The sequence below is a fragment of the Urtica dioica genome, chromosome 4, assembly GCF_054948205.1.
Source record: "Urtica dioica subsp. dioica isolate 48M chromosome 4, U.dioica_male_clone48M_v1_H2, whole genome shotgun sequence".
Classification (NCBI taxonomy): Eukaryota; Viridiplantae; Streptophyta; class Magnoliopsida; order Rosales; family Urticaceae; genus Urtica; species Urtica dioica.
The window spans coordinates 1,735,228-1,756,393 of record NC_142759.1 but is presented as its reverse complement, the minus strand read 5'-3'; the positions used below and the strand labels follow the sequence as shown (position 1 = coordinate 1,756,393).

At 37.4% G+C, this 21,166-nt stretch overlaps 3 protein-coding genes and 1 long non-coding RNA gene across 5 annotated transcripts; 3 read left to right on the top strand and 1 right to left on the bottom strand.

Annotated features, from left to right (window-relative positions):
* Positions 1-94: 94 nt before the first annotated feature.
* On the top strand, positions 95-1,107 carry LOC149399123 (uncharacterized). The gene is made up of 5 exons (XR_016296411.1): positions 95-173; positions 240-299; positions 395-484; positions 568-774; positions 887-1,107. It is a non-coding gene; the product is annotated as an uncharacterized LOC149399123 (long non-coding RNA).
* An 8,568-nt stretch (positions 1,108-9,675) lies between these two features.
* Positions 9,676-10,460, top strand: LOC149399122 (uncharacterized). The gene has a single exon (XM_089613141.1). The coding sequence runs from the start codon at positions 9,799-9,801 to the stop codon at positions 10,252-10,254; it is 456 nt and encodes a 151-aa protein (XP_089469267.1). The 5' UTR covers positions 9,676-9,798; the 3' UTR covers positions 10,255-10,460.
* Positions 10,461-13,905: 3,445 nt separating this feature from the next.
* LOC149399121 (BSD domain-containing protein) lies at positions 13,906-16,329 on the top strand. Its single transcript, XM_089612040.1, has 3 exons — positions 13,906-14,504; positions 14,904-15,091; positions 15,449-16,329. Exons 1-3 carry the CDS (start codon positions 13,970-13,972, stop codon positions 16,016-16,018), a joined length of 1,293 nt encoding a protein of 430 aa, XP_089468166.1. The 5' UTR covers positions 13,906-13,969; the 3' UTR covers positions 16,019-16,329.
* On the bottom strand, positions 16,057-20,741 carry ACR1 (ACT domain repeat 1). Of its 2 annotated transcripts, none has more exons than XM_089612038.1 (8): positions 20,653-20,741; positions 19,915-20,047; positions 19,753-19,798; positions 18,307-18,421; positions 18,033-18,100; positions 17,293-17,946; positions 17,030-17,134; positions 16,057-16,959 (listed from the first exon to the last, which is right to left on the bottom strand). In XM_089612038.1, the coding sequence occupies exons 2-8, from the start codon at positions 19,983-19,985 to the stop codon at positions 16,579-16,581; spliced, it is 1,440 nt and encodes a 479-aa protein (XP_089468164.1). In that variant the 5' UTR covers positions 19,986-20,047; positions 20,653-20,741; the 3' UTR covers positions 16,057-16,578. The 2 variants fall into 2 exon arrangements, with proteins under 2 accessions (XP_089468164.1, XP_089468165.1); XM_089612039.1 differs by lacking the exon at positions 20,653-20,741 and adding an exon at positions 20,161-20,203.
* Between the last annotated feature and the right edge of the window lie 425 nt (positions 20,742-21,166).

Genomic DNA, 21,166 nt, shown 5'->3' with positions numbered 1-21,166 from the left:
CCACAAGTGAGTTCGACAACTTGTTTTTCGGTTTTGATCTTGGTTAAATTGTTCTCTTTTGTTCCCTTATTAACCATTGTGGCAATATGTGAATCAAACCGCAGATACAAATTGTTCTTGCCGGTGCATGAACAGCGAAAAAATATGACGGGACAACATCTGAAAAAGAATGGGTAAATTCACTGTTTCCTTTGGTTTTCCTGGATGCGATCGTAGTTCTGTTGAACTTACCTTGATAGGTTAAATCAGCTTGCTCAAACATGTTATGGACATAGACTTACGCGGTGCTCTTCTTTCAGGTAATCCTGTTACGTGTATTTGTCGAAGTAGCTTCTTATTGTTGATATTATTATTATCATTTTGTTAAACTAAAGCCTGGTCTGTGTGTTTTAAGTTGTTGAATGTATAACTGCTTCTCTCGCTGGGGTGAGTGGAATTATGATTCGTGAAACCGCATAGGAATTTGGAATCATAACTTGTGATGGTAAGTTCATTTTTTTTTTTTGCTTGTCCTAAATTATAAATTGTTTTTGTTTTATCACCTAAATTTGATCGACTATCTTCCAGATGTGCCCATTAATTCGTTTGCCAATTCGACACATGGAAGGTGACTTTGTTCCAAGGACGAACTCACCTCAAGAAATACCACTGGACTATGACTCGTCGAAGAATTTTTCGTACTTTCAATATCATCCTGACTTTACCGTGATACCGTGTCCTATTGAGGCATTCGTATACAAAATATTGTCAACTCTAGTTCACATGCTTGACAAGGTAACTCCCTTGGAATCAATAATAGTTAATTGTATCCATTACCTGTCTCGAGTTGAAAATAACTTATTATACAAGGCTAAATTCAACTTTTCTTTATTGAAATTACTTGCAGGAGAACAGTAGTGAACATGCAGCGATCGATTGCAAATAGTCTTAAGGTTTAGTTTGTAAAGAGAGAGTAAACATTTAAAGCTTGTTATCTGTCTTATTAGTTGATTCCATTGGATTGCAAATAGTATAAGGTTAGTTGGTAATAAGTGTTGTTTCTGTTAGATCGGTCAGGGCTGGCGTGTTGGTTTGCGTGCGGTCCGCTGGTCTACGGATTCCAGACTTTTCTCAGGCCATCTCCTATCCAACGGCATAACACTAAATTTAGTGCAAAAAGTCCTCCAACCACACTGCAAATCACACTGTATAATTTAGTGTTTGTACAGTATCACGCCAAATATTGAAATATTGCGTGATACTGTATACACGGCATTTTTTTTAAGGCTTTGTTTGACTACTATTAATATGTATATACACTACCTCTGCCTAGTAACCAGTTTAATAAAAGTATGCAACCTTTACTCAAAAAAAAAAAAATTAATATGTATATAAATATATTTAAACCAGATACATTTTCATATATATTCAAAATTTACAAATTGACTACAACAAAAAATGTAATATACTAATTTAGATTATTTAAATGTATTGTGATTTTTTTTAAGTAATGTAATATTAATTTTATTATTTTTAAATTTAGAAAAGCATCCTAATAGGGATCAACAACGACCCGGCCGATTGTGCGCGTTTGGCTGCCATTCTCGGTTGTCAAAAGGATTTGTGGCCGATATCTTACCTTGGTATGCCTTTAGGCAACAATCCGAGAAGCAAAACTTTTTGGGATCCCATCATCTCGAAGTTAAATAAAAGGCTACCCGGGTGGAAAAAAGGGGTTCCTCTCGAAAGGAGGCAAGATGACCTTGATTCAGTCGGTGCTATCCGCTCTTCCAGCATATTTTATGTTGATGTTCAAAATGCCTAAAGGGGTGGCAGATGACTTGGAGAAGATCATGAGAAGCTTTTTTCTGGGAAGGCTTTGAAGGCCGGAAAGGCAGCTCCGGAGTTGCTTGGGAGGTGTGTTGTAGGCCAAAGGAAAATGGTAATGGCGTTTTCCACTTGAGCCTAGGGCTCTCTGGCACAAGGTGATAATCGCCATTTACGGCTACCATGACAACGGGTAGGACCTTGGCTCCGCTACGGGACGTACACTTTGCAGCCCGTGGAAATCAATTATGTCGGTACAAGAGGATTTTCTCAAGCATTGCAAGTGGATAGTGGGTGACGGTTCAAGAGTCCGGTTTTGGGAGGATTCATGGTTAGAGGGATTGAGCATGAAAGCGGGGTTCCCCGGACTATATATATACCGACTCTGTCCGTCGAAAGGATTCCCTATCGCGAGTTTGGCTTCCCCTTCCTCGCTTTTGTTTGAAGCCGTAGTGGATTGGAATTTCAATTTCTCAAGGAACTTAACAGACCGCGAGGCGATGGAATTGGCTACACTTATGGACATGCTCGAAGAAGTGTCCTTGTGGGTAGGTTTGGAGGATCGAAGGGCGTGGATGGACAATTCGGAAGAGTTCTCAGTAAAAAGCATGGCTGCAGCCATCTCTCCAGCGGCTACTGCCCCCTCTGCGACTTTTTTCAGCGCTATTTGGAGGTCAGCGGCTCCGAAAAAAGTGAAGATTTTTGGATGGAGGATTGCTATCAAACGAGTCAACACGGCTGAACGTATCCAAAGGCAAAATTCACATCGGGTTCTGTCTCCCAGTTGCTGTATGGTGTGCAAACGTGCTGCAGAGGATGATCAGCATTTATTTGTTGGCTGTCCTGCAACGGCGAGTTGGTGGAGATGGTTCTTCGGTAAAGTTGGTATCCACGCTTCTTCTGTTATTTTGTTGGCTGATTTTTTCCAGGTTCACACAGCGACTAGGAAAAAGGCTCGATGGGTGGCAACAGTAAAAACAGGAGTGCTTGTGAGATTTTGGGCGATTTGGCTTCTAGGAAACAAATGCATATTCGAAGACGAAGGCTGGAACGCAGAAGCCCTTCAAGAGACATCTAACAAACTCATAGCTACGTGGCTTCACGGCTCAGAGAAGGATTTCAAAGGCTACTCACTGGCAGATTTACGAAGAGATTGGGGCAAGCGCCATATGAAAGCCGAAAAGAAAGAAGTTCACTCCTTTTGTTTTGTGTCTTCTCCCATTAACCAGGGGCGGGAGATTTAGACCCTTTAAGAGTTTTTTTTGTCCTTTGTACAAAGACCTACAAGGTCTCTTTTGGTCGATGTCTCTTTAAGACAGACACTAGATTAGTTTTTGTATCTAAGATTCACCTTTCCTCTGTGTAACAGCCTATAAGGCTAGCTTTTGGTAGCGGTTTCGTTTTTTTGGTTTGGCTCAGCCCGGGTTCGCGTGCTCGATTGGCGTTGGATCCGGGGAGCAGCCTATAAACGTCTCTTCTTTGTGTAAAGTGGCTTTCGCCTTTTCTTATATATATATATAATGAAGTTACCGTTTCAAAAAAAAAAATTAGTACATTTAATTTTTCATTGAATATTGGTATGTTTAATCAGCTAATTAATAAATATAAGAAATAATAATTATAAATGATAATTATTTAGTTTTAATAGTATTTTTTGTGTTGTGGTTGGAGTAGGAAAAAAAATTGGTGCTAAAAACACACAAAAGTTGTGTAATTGCAACACCAAATTTGGAGTTGTGATTGGAGATGCCCTCATTAGTTCCATGCTTTTGTAATTCCTGATGTGTAACACTGGATCAATTGCCACACTTTTAACTCATAATTAAGTTCCCTGTTTCACTTTTTTTTAATTTTTTTATGTAAGAATTCTGATCACCTCGATTCCTACTACAAAAACAAACATGTTCGTTTCTGATCTCTGTCTTTTATTTTCTTTAAGCAAAAATACTTGTTGCTTCTTAACTTGTTATGTGCAATTCAAACTTATATATTTAGCATGAAGTTGGAGTTCATGTACTCACATTTCCCTATAAACGCCGTATGTTATTTTCTTTTTAATACTTAGGATTTTAATGTATATTTAGTTATTGCTTTATGGTTTCCACGATATATTGGGGTTCTTTTGCTCTATCATATAATTATGGTCAAGAGTTGGGCATTTCGAAAATGAGATTTTGGGTTCTCCTTCTCGTCTTTTCAGTAATAAAGAAAAGGGGCATATGTGGCGAGAACAACCACTATCGAAATACCAGTCACTGCCGGTGGACGCACTCAGAGATGTGTAGACAATATTTGCATGGTAGGACGTATCTTTTACTCTCCATTCCAACCGAGTAGAGGGTTGTCGACGAGGAAAAGTACTTCTGTGAGCGGACTTTTGCTTATGGACATTTCTCTCATATAGTCGATAGCAAAAAGGTCGAATGTGGCCCCTTCTACCACAATAATGACAAACCCAACGAGGTCTGTTGATAAGAGACCTGGTTGGTCCAGAAGGATGATGCTGATGTGGTTGTTGAAGCTTGTTATTATCAGAAGGTTGAGACATGTTGCGCGACATCTGGCTAGCTTGTTTTTTTAGGAACAAAGGTGGTGTGTGAGGAGGAAGCACCATGAGTATATCCAAGCCCCTTCATGTTCTTTGCTGGTTTATCAATGGTGAGGATTTTGTCAAGACTGTCAGTCCCCGAGTTTAGCATCCTGACTGATTTAGTCATTTGATCTAGCTCTCCATTCAGCCGACTGACTTCCTTCTTTAGATCCACAATGGTTTCCAGAAGTCGTGCCTTGTCTTTCGTTAGAGTGAGAATGAGAGCACTCTGTTTGTCGAGAATCTGAGATTCCTCAACCCATTTGGTGTGCAAGGTATTGTATGCATCATTCATGGCATCGTTAGACAGTTCCTCATCTAGAACAAATTTCTGAGAGCACTCACCAAATTCATTAGTAGATTCATGAGTATGAATAGAGGTAGTAAAGGCCACAAAGTTACTTATCTGGTCGGAGTCGCTATCTTCATCTTCTTCATCCGATAGAGTAGCGTTGTACCCATTTTTCTGCTTCTTGAGGAAGTTAGGACACTCCTTCTGAATATGTCCGAAACCTTCACATTCATGACACTGAATACCTTTCCATTTTCCGGAGCGTTCACCACTTTTACCATTCCTGTGAGGGTTAATATTTTTCTGGAATCTTTGTTAGAAATTGTCTTTGACATCTTGCGAGACATTTTTCCCATTCATCTGATTGAGTCTCTTCATAACCCTGCTATAATTTTTAGCCAGCATAGTTATAGTGTCATCAATATCATTGTCAGAATCCGAGTATACATGTTCCTTTTGTTCATGAATAGAGCTTTTAAAGGCCATTCATTTGTGTTTCTTCTCCATCTTGGGCAGAGAGAGCTCAAATGTCATGAGGAATCCCATGAGTTCATCAAACTTCGGAGTTTTTAGGTCATGGACTTCTTCGATAGCCGTGATCTTCATTTTGAATCTCGGGCTTAACGCCCTCAGAGTTTTTCGAACAAGATCTTCATCGGTCATGGGTTTCCCGAGAGAATAGGATTCATTGGCAAGGTCTCGGATGCGAACATTGAATTCTGCGACAGATTCATCTTCAAGCATAGTGAGGGCTTCAAAGTTAGTCGCGAGATACTGCAGCTTCTGCTCACGGACTTTCGTGGTTCCCTCATAGACAACAGCAAGAATTTCCCAGGCTTCTTTAGCACTAGTGCAGGTGTTTATGAGCCTGAAAACATTTTTATCAACTCCGTTAAAAATGGCATTGAGTGCACGAGAATTACCCAGAGCCGCCTCATACTCAGCAGGTGTCCAGTCCTTTTCGGGCTTTGGACCAGTGGAGACTCCTTTGTCATCTACATTAACTGGAGCTTCTCACCCATGTATCACAGCTTTTCAGGTTCTGCTGTCCAGGGACTTCATGAAGGCGCTCATGCGGGCTTTCCAGTAACCATAGTTGGTTCCGTCGAGTACTGGAGGGCGATTGACCGAACCTCCCTCTCTGGAACTATCCATATCTGATAATCAGAAAAAAAAAAAAATTCCAGGAAACCACCAAAAGATCTAGGTGCCTGCTCTGATACCAATTGAAATTCTGATTAGTCACAAAGACAAGATGTCGCACACAATGTGTTGACAATGTGTCCGACAACTTGCTTGAACACAGATTATGGATAGACAACAAACAGTGCAGTAAATAAAATACACACGATATGGTTACCCAGTTCGGTGAAACACACCTACGTCTGGGGGCACTCTGCCACTGGAAATGATTTCACTATCTTGTAGTCAATAGTACACGCAAGGTTTATATCTGATTACAATCAACAAATCAATAAAACCTAGAGACTATTACCACCAGTGATCACCTAGTCAGGGAGTTCCCCTGAATTTGAGCTCCGTCTCAATTCCACCCTTCGAGCAACCGCTTGGCTCGGATGACCTTTAGTCTTCAGCTGTTCGTGAACCTTCAATCACGTGACCACATAAACCCAACTCTCACAGACACTCAATCTTTGTGGAATCGTGTTTGAGAGATTACACCGCTATTAACAAAACACAAAGCCTCTCAGTCCGCCGGTCTTGCACGTCTAAGAGCTCTAAGTGTTTTATAAAAAACGTCGAGGCTGCTAATGGGAAGCCCATGGCTTTTATAGCAGCGTTACAATCCTGGAAGAGAATCTCGGGTTTCCTTACCCGGCCTCAAGTGAATATCACATAGTTAAGTTACCAGCGAGGCAAATATCGTGCAATGAAGTCAGCAGCAAGAAGATATCTTGTAATGAAGACAGAAGCGAGAAGATATCTTGTAAAGAAGTCAGCAGCGATGCAATATTTCTTAATCAAGTCGCAAGCGAGGCAATCTGTCAGAACTGGAAACTTGCCTGAAATAAAGCTGCACACGAGAGGAAAGATGTCACATCAGAAGTATAAACATTACGATCAACATCTTTCCACACAACTTGCACTAAAAAAATAAAGCCAATAAACAACGTAACAACACAAACCTTGAAACACTACTGGCGTTTCTGATAATGACGACACTAGAAGTGCTGTCCGTTTCGAAATCTGAAACTTTGGAGAAGAACTGCAAGAAAAGATCGGGAAGGTATTGCACAAGATTTCACATGTCCCCAAGAGTCTATTCAATGACTTCAATTATTTTAATATTCAAATGAATAAGAAAGAATGCTTCTACGCACCCACGAAACTAGCTTCAACATTTTTCTGTCACTGTCAAGTTTCAACTCTCTGATTATAGTTTATATACAGTGTTATATTTTATTTCATATTTGTATATCCTTCCCAAGGTTTAAAATATCGATACCGATACCCATACCGAGGTTCTGATTTTACGGATATATCGAGTATCGATGGATATATCGACGGATATTCTATAACAATTTAAATACCGACTACCGATTATATCGATGATATATCGGATACCGACGGATATATCGGCAGAAATCCTATAAAAATATATAAAATGTATATATAATTTAATGATGCATATAACAATTATATTTTAAATAGATATATATATATATATATATATATAACATATCTATATAGATATATACGTATATTTATATCTATAAATATACGTAATGAATGAATATATAACATTTATTTAGCTAACAATAAAGTTCACCTTATTATGAAATTAATAAATTTTAAGAAATCACTACATATAAATATATGTAGTTCTATGAATTTTAATAAGCAATAATGAGTCTTCATCTTCCCAAGAACTCAAGTTTAAATTTTGGGCCTCTTTAGAGCTATGTAAATAGGTATTTCAGGAATAACTTTTCTGTTTTGGCTGTTGTAGGAATTTGTTTTACATTTACAAAAAATCACTTCATATGTAGTTCTATAAATTTTAATAAGCAATAATGAGTCTTCATATTCCTAAGAACTCAAGTTTAAATTTTGAACCTGTTTAGAGCTATGAAAATAGGTATTTCAGGAATAACTTTTATGTTTTTGGCTGTTGTAGGAATTGTTTTTAGAAAAACGGTATATCGGGAAGAAAACGATATTTAGGCTGTTATATCAGTTTTTTTACCGAGCCTTAAAAAAAACGGATATATCGGCGATATATCCCTATATATCGCCGATATTTAGAACCTCATTCCTTCCTCTATTTTATTTTTGATTTTCCATTTGTTTACATTTACACAATTTGTTAAGAAAACAAAAAGGTGTAATATATCCAAAGAAAAAAAGAAATAAATTAGCTTTAGATTAGAGTGGTAGTCTTTACACCGGCCACGGATGACCCTATGCATGACCCGGCTGCTTTCACATAAGCCGACCCACTATATATTAATTTTTTATTTCTTTTTTTGAAACACGACCCATTATTTAATTTATGGGTGACCTATTTTTTTTCTTCTTAATATGTAATTTTTCAAATATAAAATGGATTCAGTTGCTAGAAATTTATCATCATATGTTAAATCCAAAAACAGCCCACACTTTTCTTTAGAAAATTGAAGCTATGAGTTCATATTGTTGACCAACCAACAATTTATTTATTTTTTTTTTTTTTTTTATATATAATCCCTTATACCACTACCCACCCAATACCATTAGTCCATTACAGCAACGACGATCATAAACTATTTAAATATTTTCCTTTTTGTTTTATCTACAGTCCAGCGCAGAAAAGCACTAAAAATAGAGGGGAAGATTTGAAAACCTTCGTAGAAATGGTCAAACCTGAGTATTTTGACCAGAAGACCCCAAACACCCGAACAAATCTTATTTATATATTCACATTATATATATATATATATATATATAGAGAAATTTCATTTTCTAGACTCAAAAGTTATGGAAATATCTCAATTAGACCCGCTAGTTAAAAAATATCCAAAATTGGACTTTTGTACCAATTTTGGACGAAAATACCCTTAATTCAAAAATAAACCCTCTCTCCATCTCTTTCCATCTCTTTCATTCTCACTCTCATTTTCTCTCCACACCAAAGAACACCAAATCCGACGTGAGCCCCATTCCGACGCCCAACCACACCAAATCCGACGAGTTCCAACGCCCACCACACCAAATTCGACCGAATTGGAGGTTAATTTTTTTTAAGGTTGATTTGAATGAGATTTAGAGGTGAATTTTTTTTTTTTTTTTAAACTGGGAATTTCCGATGAAGATCATCGGAATCCATCGGATTCCGACCGAATCCGATGGATTCCGATGGTCTTCATCGGAAATTTCCGATGGATTCCGACGAAGACCATCGGAATCCATCGGATTCGGTCGGAATCCGATGGATTCCGATGATCTTCATCGGAAATTCCTAGTTTTAAAAAAAAAAAAAATTCACCTCCAAAGATGGATTCCGACACGTTCCGACGAGTTCCGATGGATTCCGACACGTTCTGACGAGTTTCCGAAACCCTCAAAAACTATGGAATTTTTTTCAAAAACGATGCGAAACCCTCAAAATCGAAGCTAAACATATACCCAAATTCCTAAAGTGACAAGAATTGTGATGAAGATGATTTGAAAATGAGTTATTTTGAATTAAGGGTATTTTCGTCCAAAATTGATACAAAAGTCCAATTTTAGATATTTTTAACTAGCGGGTCTAATTGAGATATTTCCATAACTTTTGGGTCTAGAAAATGAAATTTCTCTATATATATATATCATGGTCATCAATTCATCATGAAATCGCAGCCCACGGTTAACGACATACTATTAATTAATTCATTTGTTAGACTTCTTTCGTAGCTCTCTTCATTTCCACTCTCTCTTGTATTATTGATCAAATAAGTAACACCTTATATATATATATATATATATATATATATATATATATATATATATATATATATAAACACGGATACATAGAAAAGTAGCAATCTCGTTAATTATTCCCTCTCGTATATTCATATTCAAGTTCAACGAAATCGATTGAAGCTTTTCTAATTGAAACCGAGAAGCCATGGATTCTTATTCATCAAACAGCTCTTCATCGCTTCATTCCGTACGCCGAGCTGCGGCGAAGCCGTGGCGGAAGCCATCGGCGCCTCTCCCTCCGGCGCCGCCACGTGTCTACAAGGTTGAGCCCATAAACTTCCGCGACCTCGTCCAGAGGCTCACCGCCGCGCCGGAGTATCTCTCTGCGTCGTCGTCCTCCGTCAAACCTCCGGCGCCGGTTGAATCCTCCTCTTCCGGCGAGCTTCTCTTCCTCCGGCGGCCGGCGGCGGCGAAGCCGGCCTCGCTGTCGAACGTGTACAAGGAGTTCTCGGATGTGTTGGCGCCGGAGAAGAATTCGGCGGCGGCGGCGACGTCGGAGGGAGGGTTTCTAGGGCTGAATTTGTCGCCGGCGACGGCGGCTCGTAATTGGTGCTCTTTTCCGATGCTTAGCCCTGGGACTCTATCTACTTTGGAGTTATGATTATAATCATAATATGATCTAATCATGTCACGATCTTTTTTCTCTGTTTACATCCCTTTATTCAAGTTATGTAGAATATTAAAATAATAAAGTTAATATGGAGAGATTCCCCGTAAATATGCATATTATTTTATGCTAATATTACAGCTTATGTACCAATTATGAAACATAATGGTCAATATACAATAATAAAATAATAATATTTATGATAATAATAATGTAGTCTGAAATCCTGTGTCTAATATACGACAATCAATTTTTTTTTTTTTTTTTTTAATTGCACTGGGTTTAGTTTCCATTACAAAATCAATCGCTAAACTCTTAGTTGAGGTAAATTGCGTTCCTCTTGTCATATTTCTCGCGAGTGGATAAAATAGCTCGCACATTTATCGTTTTCATATATGTATCGGTTTTTTAGTGTCATTCATGTATTGATATTAAGCTTCCTAAGTTAACGATTTAGTAGCTATCTAGTAAAGAAAGTTCAATTCTAATAATAATAATAATAATAATTTTTATATCAATAGCGCCAATATCCTTCGACGACGGTCCTCTTTTCTAATACGTGACAATCGTAAACTATTTGTTGAGGTAAATTGTGGTTATTCTTATCATATTGAGGAGAATAAAGTAGCTCGTTCTTGAATCTTGTTATTTTTATACATGTATTAACTTTTTTAGTGTCGTATATTCAATATTGAGCTTGCTAATTCTATAGGTGTCAATCAAGTAGCTAATTATTAACGAATGGTTCACTTCTACCCAGAATTATAATAACAATATTAATCATACGTATTTGTAATTGGAAAAGAAAATACGTGATGTTAGGACTATTTTACTTTTACCAATACAAATGGACACGATAAAGTAATAAAATTTAGCATAAGATTGCCAAAAAGGAAAAATACGCAAACGTACGTGTATAAGTTTATATTATCGGCAAACAATTGACTTAGCACTTACGTGAAGCATTGAAATAATACTAAATATATTCTACTTTCACGAGCTAGAGTGTCAATACTCATTTGACTATGTCAATGTCTTGATTGCAAATTGCAAAATCCATTGACTTTTATAAAAGGTTGTGTTGAAACTTGAAATATAGACTTCAAAATCGCCGAGTACGTTCGTATAAAGCTTTTGACTTTTGCGTCCTCGCGTTGGAATTGTGTTGAACTTGAAGTTAAAACTCTGACATTTGGCTTTACGATTTTACCCTACAAAACGACAAGGATTTTTAGAGGGCATATCTAATAAATACGGATGTGTTTGAAAACACTTTTACTGTTATACCCTCAAAACGGCCGAAGATCGGGCATCAAAATTTTGACTTTGAATTGCGAAGCAACATCATGGAAATACGCTTTACTATTTTCACCCACTTTTCAGCTTTGCAAAGGGATAGATATTGAAAACTATTTTACAATTATACCCCCCCTAGAAAGACCATATTACATCAGCTTCAAATGCATTGATCACAACTTCGGCATCTACAATGCCGGCAGCCGACGACGGCTATTCCTACTACTACTCCACATGCATAATAGAGTAAACTTTTGACTAAAAAAAAGGCTTTTTAATATAATATCAAACTAATATTATTTATTAGAAAAATTCAATCTAATTAGACTTAGATTTTTTAACTTCTATTTAGTAACATTTTAAATAATATGAAAGTATAGTATAGTGTATTACTAGTTCATTTTATAAATTAAAACTAAAGATATTAATTCCTAAATATAATTAAATTAGAGAAATAAATTTTGGTTAACTTAAAAAAAGTTAAAAATAATATAACTTAAGACATAATCAAGTCTCAAACCTCGAAAATACATAATCAGTCCTTTCAATTATGACACTTTTTATAGAAATAAAGATGTCATAAAGGTCAGACAGTCCTCGGACAACTCACTCCCCGCAATAAAAGAGGTCATAAAGGTCAATTCATCCCACTTTGAAATACGGGTTCAATTAATTGAAGAGTTTGGATTGGCTTAGCGTATAGGCTTTTCGATCCCGGCCAAGCCCCAAAAAATGTTAGGTTTGGGCCAACTCATTTTAATACTTTAAATACTACTTTTTTTTTTAAGCTTTTTTTTTAATATAAATATTGTTATTTTAGATGTGAAACACATTTTTTTCACCCCAAATTATAATTCTTATAATAATATAAATTTTCAATTGAACGTATATAGTTGTTTTGTTTATTTAAAATTGTATTTTTATATTAAAGGTCTGATTTTCCATTTTCGCCCCATTTTAAGCCTGAACGCAGGCTCGAGCTCGGTCCCTTAGGCCAAGGGTTTAGTATAAGGTCCCTATCACTAAATATTAATTTATAACATTCTTATTTACTCCAATTCAAATGACAAATCATTCACTTCCCGATGTTATATTAGGACTCGATGCTATATGTGAAACTTGACAAATATTACACTAATCGCTGTTTTATCATGGCACACAATATTCGTTCGTATATGGAACAAGATTGATAAATATAAACAATACCATTTTATCATTGTGACAAACATCGTCTCATATATTACATTAACGTGAACTCTGATCTGATCAAGATAACTTGTAATGAATCTGATAAAATTAATAAATTGCATGGTGAACATATGAAGTCGATATTCTTAAATACAATTTAATGACTTCATTGGCAAAATAGTTTATTGCATAGATGTTTGAAAATTTGAATATACAACGCGTGTAGACCACAATAACCATATAACGAAAATCCTAAACTCGCTTTTCTCACCCTTCGATTAATCTTGTAGTCAATTAAGGAACAATATCTCTTAGGAAATATTAATCAACAGATATTTATAATCAAGAAAATGAAAATATGTTGCAATTTATGTGACGCGTATTTTTATTTGTAGAGAACTATGTTGATAATTATCCCATTTATACAGTGTCATTTTTTTCAATCAGCTTTTGGTAAAATTCATCTACCATGTTCGATGTTCACCTTCTCGACTTTCGTTATGGGCAATCCGTCATTATACTTTCCATACGTGTTTTCGCGTTGTTGTAGCATAATTAATATATTTAAATCTAAAAGAATAAGTATATAGAGATATGTCCAGAAATATTTTGGTTTGAAGACATTTTTATTTTTTTGATATAAAAAAAAATCGATACAAATAAACACTATTTGTGTATAGGGTCTAATTTCTTATTTTTTCTTTGAAAAAAAAGTTTTTGTTTAAAAAAAAAAATCAGAAAAAAAAAATTATTAATTGAACAGTGTTTTGTAAGTAGAGATGATTTCTCTACTTTTTATTGACACGATTTGTTATCTTTAGTTTTGTTTAGTAAGAAGAAAAAATTCGATAGATAAATTATTAAAGAGAGAAGTGAAAGGAAAAAAAAAAGTGGTGGATTATAAATATTTAAAAAGTTAATTGGTATAATACGAGCAAAGATTATAATTCATCTATTTGTTTGTTTGATATAAATTAAAATAGGGGGAAATTATTGATTTTAACTTTTTGTGTACTAAAATTATTAAACACTCTTTCATCGTCCTCCTGACTCGTGTCGTATATCAGATTCATGTCGTTTCCTAAATAAACAATTAATTGTTTTTTTTTTTTTGGCTCTGAAATTAATTGTTTTTTTCGACATTATTACTTTCTTAGATCGGTTCATAATCCTGACCCCGCAAAAGCGCAAGAAAAAAGGAAAGCTTCGAAAAGAATACACAACTATGTCCTGGCTTGCGAGATCGATTGCAAACTCGCTGAAACTCGACGACGATCCCAAATCCGAGGATACAAACCCTAAATCCGACGATCCGCCGCCACAATCACCGTCCAATCCCGCCGGCCCCGGCGGCGTCAAGGAAGACATCTCCGAGCTCACCAAATCCTTGACTCGCCAGCTATGGGGCGTCGCCTCGTTCCTCGCTCCACCGCCGGATCTGGCGTCTTCTCCGCCGCCTCCTGCGACTCAGATCTCCGATCCGAAGGACGGCGACGAGAACGTGATCGCCGGAATCCGCAGTGACTTCGCCGAGATCGGAGGGAGGTTCAGGAGCGAGATTTCGAAGCTTTCGAGCAACAAGGCGGTCTCCGAGCTGACGAAGATGGCGTCGAGCTTCCTTCTCCTCGGGGACGAGGAAGAGAGCGAAGCTAGAGGAACGGTCGGTGTGACTGAAGAGGTTCTCTCTTTCGCCAGGAATATCGCTTTGCATCCCGAAACTTGGCTTGACTTTCCTCTTCCCGATGATGACGAATCCGACGGTAATGCTAGTTCTCTGAAGCTTACTGGTTTAAGCATTCAAATAAATTGTGATGAATAACTTGTTATTTCTTATTAACTCGATCTATTTTTCTTCTGCTGTGTTGATTTATACTCTTAAAACTTTATTCGATGCTGTGATACGATTAGCTTCAATGGATTTATATGTCTCTCTGGAAATGGTAACGACTGACTAATTTATGCTAATAATTACTCGGATCATTACCCTGTCTCCGAATTGAGACACTTGCGAGAATGGTCGTTGTAACTAAAATCTTTCTTTAGCCAGGAATTTATTGAATTCGATTCATTAAGCTACGATTTTCCGCCAAGTTATACATTTGAGTATAGAAACTAGAACCAGACTGTTTACTTTTTTTTTCCTATCTCATTTCCTTCAGATTTTGAGCTTTCTGATACCCAACAAGCACATGCTTTGGCTGTTGAACATCTCGCTCCAGCATTAGCCGCTCTAAGAATCGAACTTTGCCCCGGTCACATGAGCGAGACTCATTTCTGGAAGATCTATTTTGTGCTCGTTCATCCCCGGCTCGATAAACAAGCCGCCGAGCATTTATCTACACCCGAGGTTAGTTTGGGTTCCCATAGTATTTATATGCTGTTCCTATTTATAGATTGGGCTAGAATTGCATATATTTTGAAGAAGTAACTGAAGATTTAGCTCAAATTGTGCTCACATGAAATCTCTGTTATGCTATGTTGTTTCTATCAACTCAAGAATCTGATGTAGCTAACCAGTTTGGGTTAGCCGTAGAACTTTTGCATAGCCCTTGTGTAGGACAGAAGCTTGAAATGTTCATAAAGCTTGTACTCTCTCTCTCTCTCTCTCTCTCTCTCTCTCTTCGATTGCGATAGTTTCATGACTCAAATCCACAACTCTTTCATGTGGGTTTCGGAGGTGCTTAGCTAATCTTAACTTGTGCAGATAGTGGAAGCTAGAGCAATGCTAGCCTACGAGTTACAAAGCCGAGGTAATGTAAACTCGGTAACAGATTCTTCTGGAGCGGACCTTGTTAATCCAAAAGAAATTAGCGATTCACCAAAACAACAACTTCTTGTGGTACCACCAAGTGTCGAACCCAGCATTCTGCCGATCGAAACATACAAAATTGTATCTGAATCTCCAGTTGAGGCAGTTGATTTTGAAACCGACAAGCACCCCGTTATGAGTACCGAGATCAAAGTTGTTGACAAGGCTGTGATTGAGGAAGGACCTACTAATCAGTCAAAATATCATGAAGATCAGAAATTCGAGGACGATGCCGATGACTGGTTGAAAGACGAGGACAGTACAGAGATTGCCGGGGTTAGTGGAACTTCGATTCCTATAGGGAGCGACGAGGATGTGTCTTTCAGTGATCTCGAAGAGGATGACGATGGAGATATTCCCATAACTTACAAGAAAGCGACTGGTTCTAGACAGGTACGCGTGTCTAATGCCGAAGCCAAAGAATCAAATGATTGGCTCGATGTTGATGACATCGATGCAATGTGATGTTACAAGTCTCAGTGAAGGTAAAAAATTATATGGGATTTGTTCTGTTTTTTTTTTCATGCCTTGCTGTGAATAGTTTAAAAAACTTAAAAACGGTTTCCATGGTCTGAACTTAAAAAAGAGTTTGGTGGAAGCTTATTATTGTACATAAAATCCACTTCTGGATGACGTTTTATTTATTTATTTCCCTGCTCAGTGATGTATTCGTGTAGTCAATACAGCAATGTGGAATGTGTTTCTTTACAAATAAGTCTTAAGTCTTGCTCGACGATTGTTCCTCGTATGTACATAAATCACTGTTTATTTTCTCAGCTGGGTACAACTATTTTATTCTCGGCCAGCCTAAATATAAACTTGGATTTTTTTTCGGTGTATAATTTGGTTGCTTGTGAAGTAAATTGAATAATAATTGTGTATGGACATGATGTCTATGTATCGATCTTCTGTACTCGTAGAAATTCTAAAAAATAAAATAAAATAATTACAGAGCTATGATTTTGTCAATTATTTACAGGCTCCATCATTTGTACACTGTACACCAATGTTATTTCATTTCCCTTTTAAGACCGGACGGGGTTAAAGCTACTCGAAAGCCTCTCTAGCTGAGACCAGAGCAAGCTTCCCAGAGACGATCTGGGCCTTTGTTCGACCAACATATTGGGCGTCGATGGGCTTGTGCCCGGAGACGAACCGCGAGAAGCCCAGTCCGGCGTTTTGTGCACCAAAATGCTCGACCGGCCGATCTCTTTGATCGCCAGCTCGACCATGTCGGGGTTCACTTCGCGGCCCGAAGTGTCTGTGACATAGATCGAGCCGAACGCCCGATCATCACGAGTCACAATCTCGATCCTCGACATGGACAAGCCATATTCCCGAAACACCCTTGTGATGTCCGAAAGCAATCCCATCTTGTTTCCGCAGCAGAGTTCCAGCCTCAACCCCTGTGAGAATCAACAGTTCTCATCATGGTAAAATAAATAAATGAACAAAAAATAAAAACTCACTCAGTACCTGCGACGCTCTTCTCTCGATCGCGGCAATCAAGCATAGCTTGAGCTTGTGTCGCTCTCGCTCTCCGTCCGTACGGCGTTCGTATTTATGCCGTATAAAGTACTCCTGCAACGACCAAAGTGATATAATAATCGAGTATTAGCGAGACCCATAACTCTCCTGAAAGTTCTCTCATACACTTTTTCATCCTCAAACCCCCCTAATTCTATCTGTTTATCACCTCAAAGATGTTATCACAGAGACACAAGAGCCTCGGTTTTTACCTGATCGGCTTTGGTGCCCTTAGACGAAACGGCGGCGTGGAAAACGACGTATCCCAAGTCGGTGAGAGCGCAAACGGTGTCGAACAAAAGCTTTGGGCGGTCGCGGCTCTGCACGTTGACGATCCAATACTCTTTCTCCTGGCACCGCTCGATACTCACGTGGGTCCGGTCGCACCCTCTCTTGTGGGCCGCCCCGTCGCCGCCGTCGCAGCCGTTGCACCGCTGGTAGTCCCCGTCAGCGTACATGAGCTGGTGGAGCCTGCGCTCGGTGTGGGCCCGCGCGGGGCCCGGCTCGGTGAGCCTGACTCCGCCGCCGCCCCTGTCGTCGCCGGAGAGGTGGGCCTCCACCACGTTCTGGAGCTGCTCCTGGATGTGGGCCCGCCTGAAGAGGTCCTTGATGGGCCCGCCTCCGGGCCCGTTCTCCATGTACACGATGCAGGCAGCCCTGGAATTGTGGGTCCAGGCCGCGGCCGCGGTGATGTTGCAGCCCAGCCCGACTAGTACGGCCGAGATCTCCGACACCAGGCCCGGCCGGTCCAGCCCGGTGATCTCTAGTGCCGTGTCTTTTTGGCCCGGTCTCAGCTCTCTTCCCAGGTACATGTTTATGTTCTCCGACAGGGAATTATTCACCTCCCTTTTAGTTGCGCAAAGTGCCTGTGTGTAATTATGTATTTTTTTACGTGTCATGAATTATATTGATTTTTTTTTTTTTTTTGATAGATAGGGTAGGGAATATGAACCTGTTTAATGTAACGAATGAGGCTTTCGTCAGTGAGTTTGTTCCCAAGCTGATCAGTCACATGGAAAACTGCATCACCAAAAAAATCCAATTCATAAAAACGGTCCCCACAACTTTTTTTTTTTTTTTTTTTACACACACCCTATATAGCTTATATATACGAGGTTCAAACACATGCATGGTAACTATATAAAATTAACAAAAGAAGAATCAAGCAGTGCTGATAAAAGATAGTTCATAAATCATAATCACAAGTTGACTAAAAGACTAATTACCGTCCATGAACCATCCTCCGTCTGAGGAAATATATGACTTTGAGATAATAAGGTCAAGATCGGTCAAAACCTGAACCATTTCCAGCAGAATCCCGTGCTTGTTCGCACTGTCAACCTATATGATAATAAAAAATAAAAAAATAATCGACAAAATTAATAAGTTTTTTTTGTTTCCCATGACAATTAATTCGCACACGTCACTTTCTAGTGATCAGTTAATGAACTCGCCAGGTGACTATACGTTGGCCATTGCAATCATAATAACATAACTTCAAACTTCAAAATGGATTTCTTTTGCCTTACGGTTTCGTGTGTCATGTTTCAACAAGCATGGTATATAATTATATTATTTGACATCATTAATGTTTTGTACAAGGTGTGACATATAGATATTAATTTTATCTCGAAGATGAACTACCCATCCCAGGCTCCCAGCTATGTTGTTTTTTTTATATATAATAATTAATGGGAGAAGGAAGCTTCTGGGTAAAGACTGTAGATGTAATACGAAACTGTCAAAAAGGCAAAAAGATAAATAAAATAAAATACAAAGCACATGATGAGTGATATGGACATACACCTCTTTTTGAACACGACGGGCTAATTTTAATGGCTCTCCTTTCGGTGGATCACACTGTGTGTTTTTGTGGAATATTATATATATTTTTTGAGTTAAAAATTAATACACGTATACGATACGTGGGTTGATAACTTGATATATTATAGCTTTCCTTTCAGAAATGACTCATTAAATTTTTCTTTGCAATCACGTGCATGTGTAAACTGTGGTTCATTTGTGTATATAAGCCAAGTTGACAAGTGGTGTTATGGGTTTGTGAGCTTTACATTAAATTAGAGCCTGAATATATATATATATATATATATATATATATATAATGTGTATTAAATACAATGGATGATGTCGTGATTAGACGTGGGCAATGTTCCGAGCTAAAATCCGGAACCAAAATTTTGTTCTACTTTGATTTTTCAAATCGAAGATTCCGGTTCTTGAAACAGTGACGGAGCAAAAATTTCGTTTTATTTTTTATTTTATTATTATTTGCGTTTCTGACGATGGACAGTTCCTCATAGATATAAATTTACGCATATTTTCAATTTTCTTTTTAATATATATAAAGTTATTTTGTCAAAGAGTCATTTGTTCTATATTGTGTTATCTTTTTATCTTTTGAACAGGGGTTCTCTAATCTTAAAGAGTAGTACGGGTTTTCTCGAGAAACCAAACCTCAATTGTTCTTAAGAAATTAATAAAAAAATAATTAATAAAAATTGATTTTCTATAGTCATCTTCCTTCCACAATTTTATTCCGCTATATATCTATATCTAGTTAACCCCTAGAGTTCCATAATCTGGTCCCAAATAACACGTCCAACAAACAACGAATTATATAAAAATAAGATAAAATAAAATAACTCACTGACCTTTATGAGCGTGCAATCCAAACACGTATCATTGTCTACACAAATCCTGCGACCCCCCAAAACACAGCCAAGTTTTTCAGCCATTTATTTTCTCCGGGAACAGCGAAAAAAAATATGTAGTAGTAATTATTATAATTATATAAAATAAAAATAAAAGCTTACCCAGGCGGATGAATTCTTTCAATCAGAGATTCCAATTCATTATCGTTCGAAGGAGGGTAAATAATCTCCATATTTATTATACGGCTTTGAGATATATCGACGATGGTTTATTTATAATGATTCCCAAACATCGCTGTGGACAGAGACATTACAGAAAGATTATTATTTTCCAGAAAAAAAACTATTATTATCCACATACACATGGGAATTTATTTCAATTAAGAAACGCGTCCAAATAAAACATACTGTAAATGGCTTGCAAAGAGGAAAAACAGCGGCGTCTTTAAAAGATATATTGGCGTCTTTAAAAGATATATTATTGAAGCCCTATATATTATTATATATATCTATAAAATCTTGATTCTGAAGTCAATTTTTTATGCATAACATTACATATTATGTACGTAATTTATGGTAAGTAAGGTGTTATATTATCCTGGGATACGAGGAAAAACTGAAATTACAGTAGAAAAGAAGATATGTATCGAAAACGATTGTTTGACCACGAAATCGACAGCAAAATTATAAATTAAAAAAAAAAAAGACTAATCTTAAGGAAACGTGAATTCGTGGTTGAGTATGAGAAAGAACCAAAGAACCAAGAACCGAAATACGGAAATAGAGTCGAAATTCATATAGTGATGATGATGATGATGATTACGATGATAGGGTCTAAAGAAAAACAAAGAAAAGAGAATAACATCAAATAATAATATTATAAATTAATTAAACACTTGCCTTCTCTGAGGAGCTAAATATGCTGTCGTTTTTGTGTCGTCAATAGAGAAGATTATGTGTTCGGAGAGAGAGAGAGAGAGAGAGAGAGAGAGAGAGAGAGAGAGAGGTGTAATGTGAACACTGCTCTTTCTTAACTATTTTTACGTTTAAAACGTTATGATTAAATGGCAATGAGAGAGAGAGAGAGAGAGAGATTTATAAAAATACATGTAATTCTTACAAAGTATATATAGACCGTAACAAAAGGAGAATCCCATACTGAAAAATAAAAGGGAAAATTAATAAATGTGAGAATGATAACCATAAATAATCGAAACGATCGAAGTTTCCTTTACACACAAACACAGCCCATAAGGCATAAACACCCAACCTCTCCAAGTTTTATCATTTTGATTTTGAAATTGACAAGTCAAATTCACATATGTACTTTACAACTTATATCTATAAATAGGCAGATTTTGTGAATTAATTGACCGCGAAGACCACATTGAATTGACGAGATTGTGTTACGAGA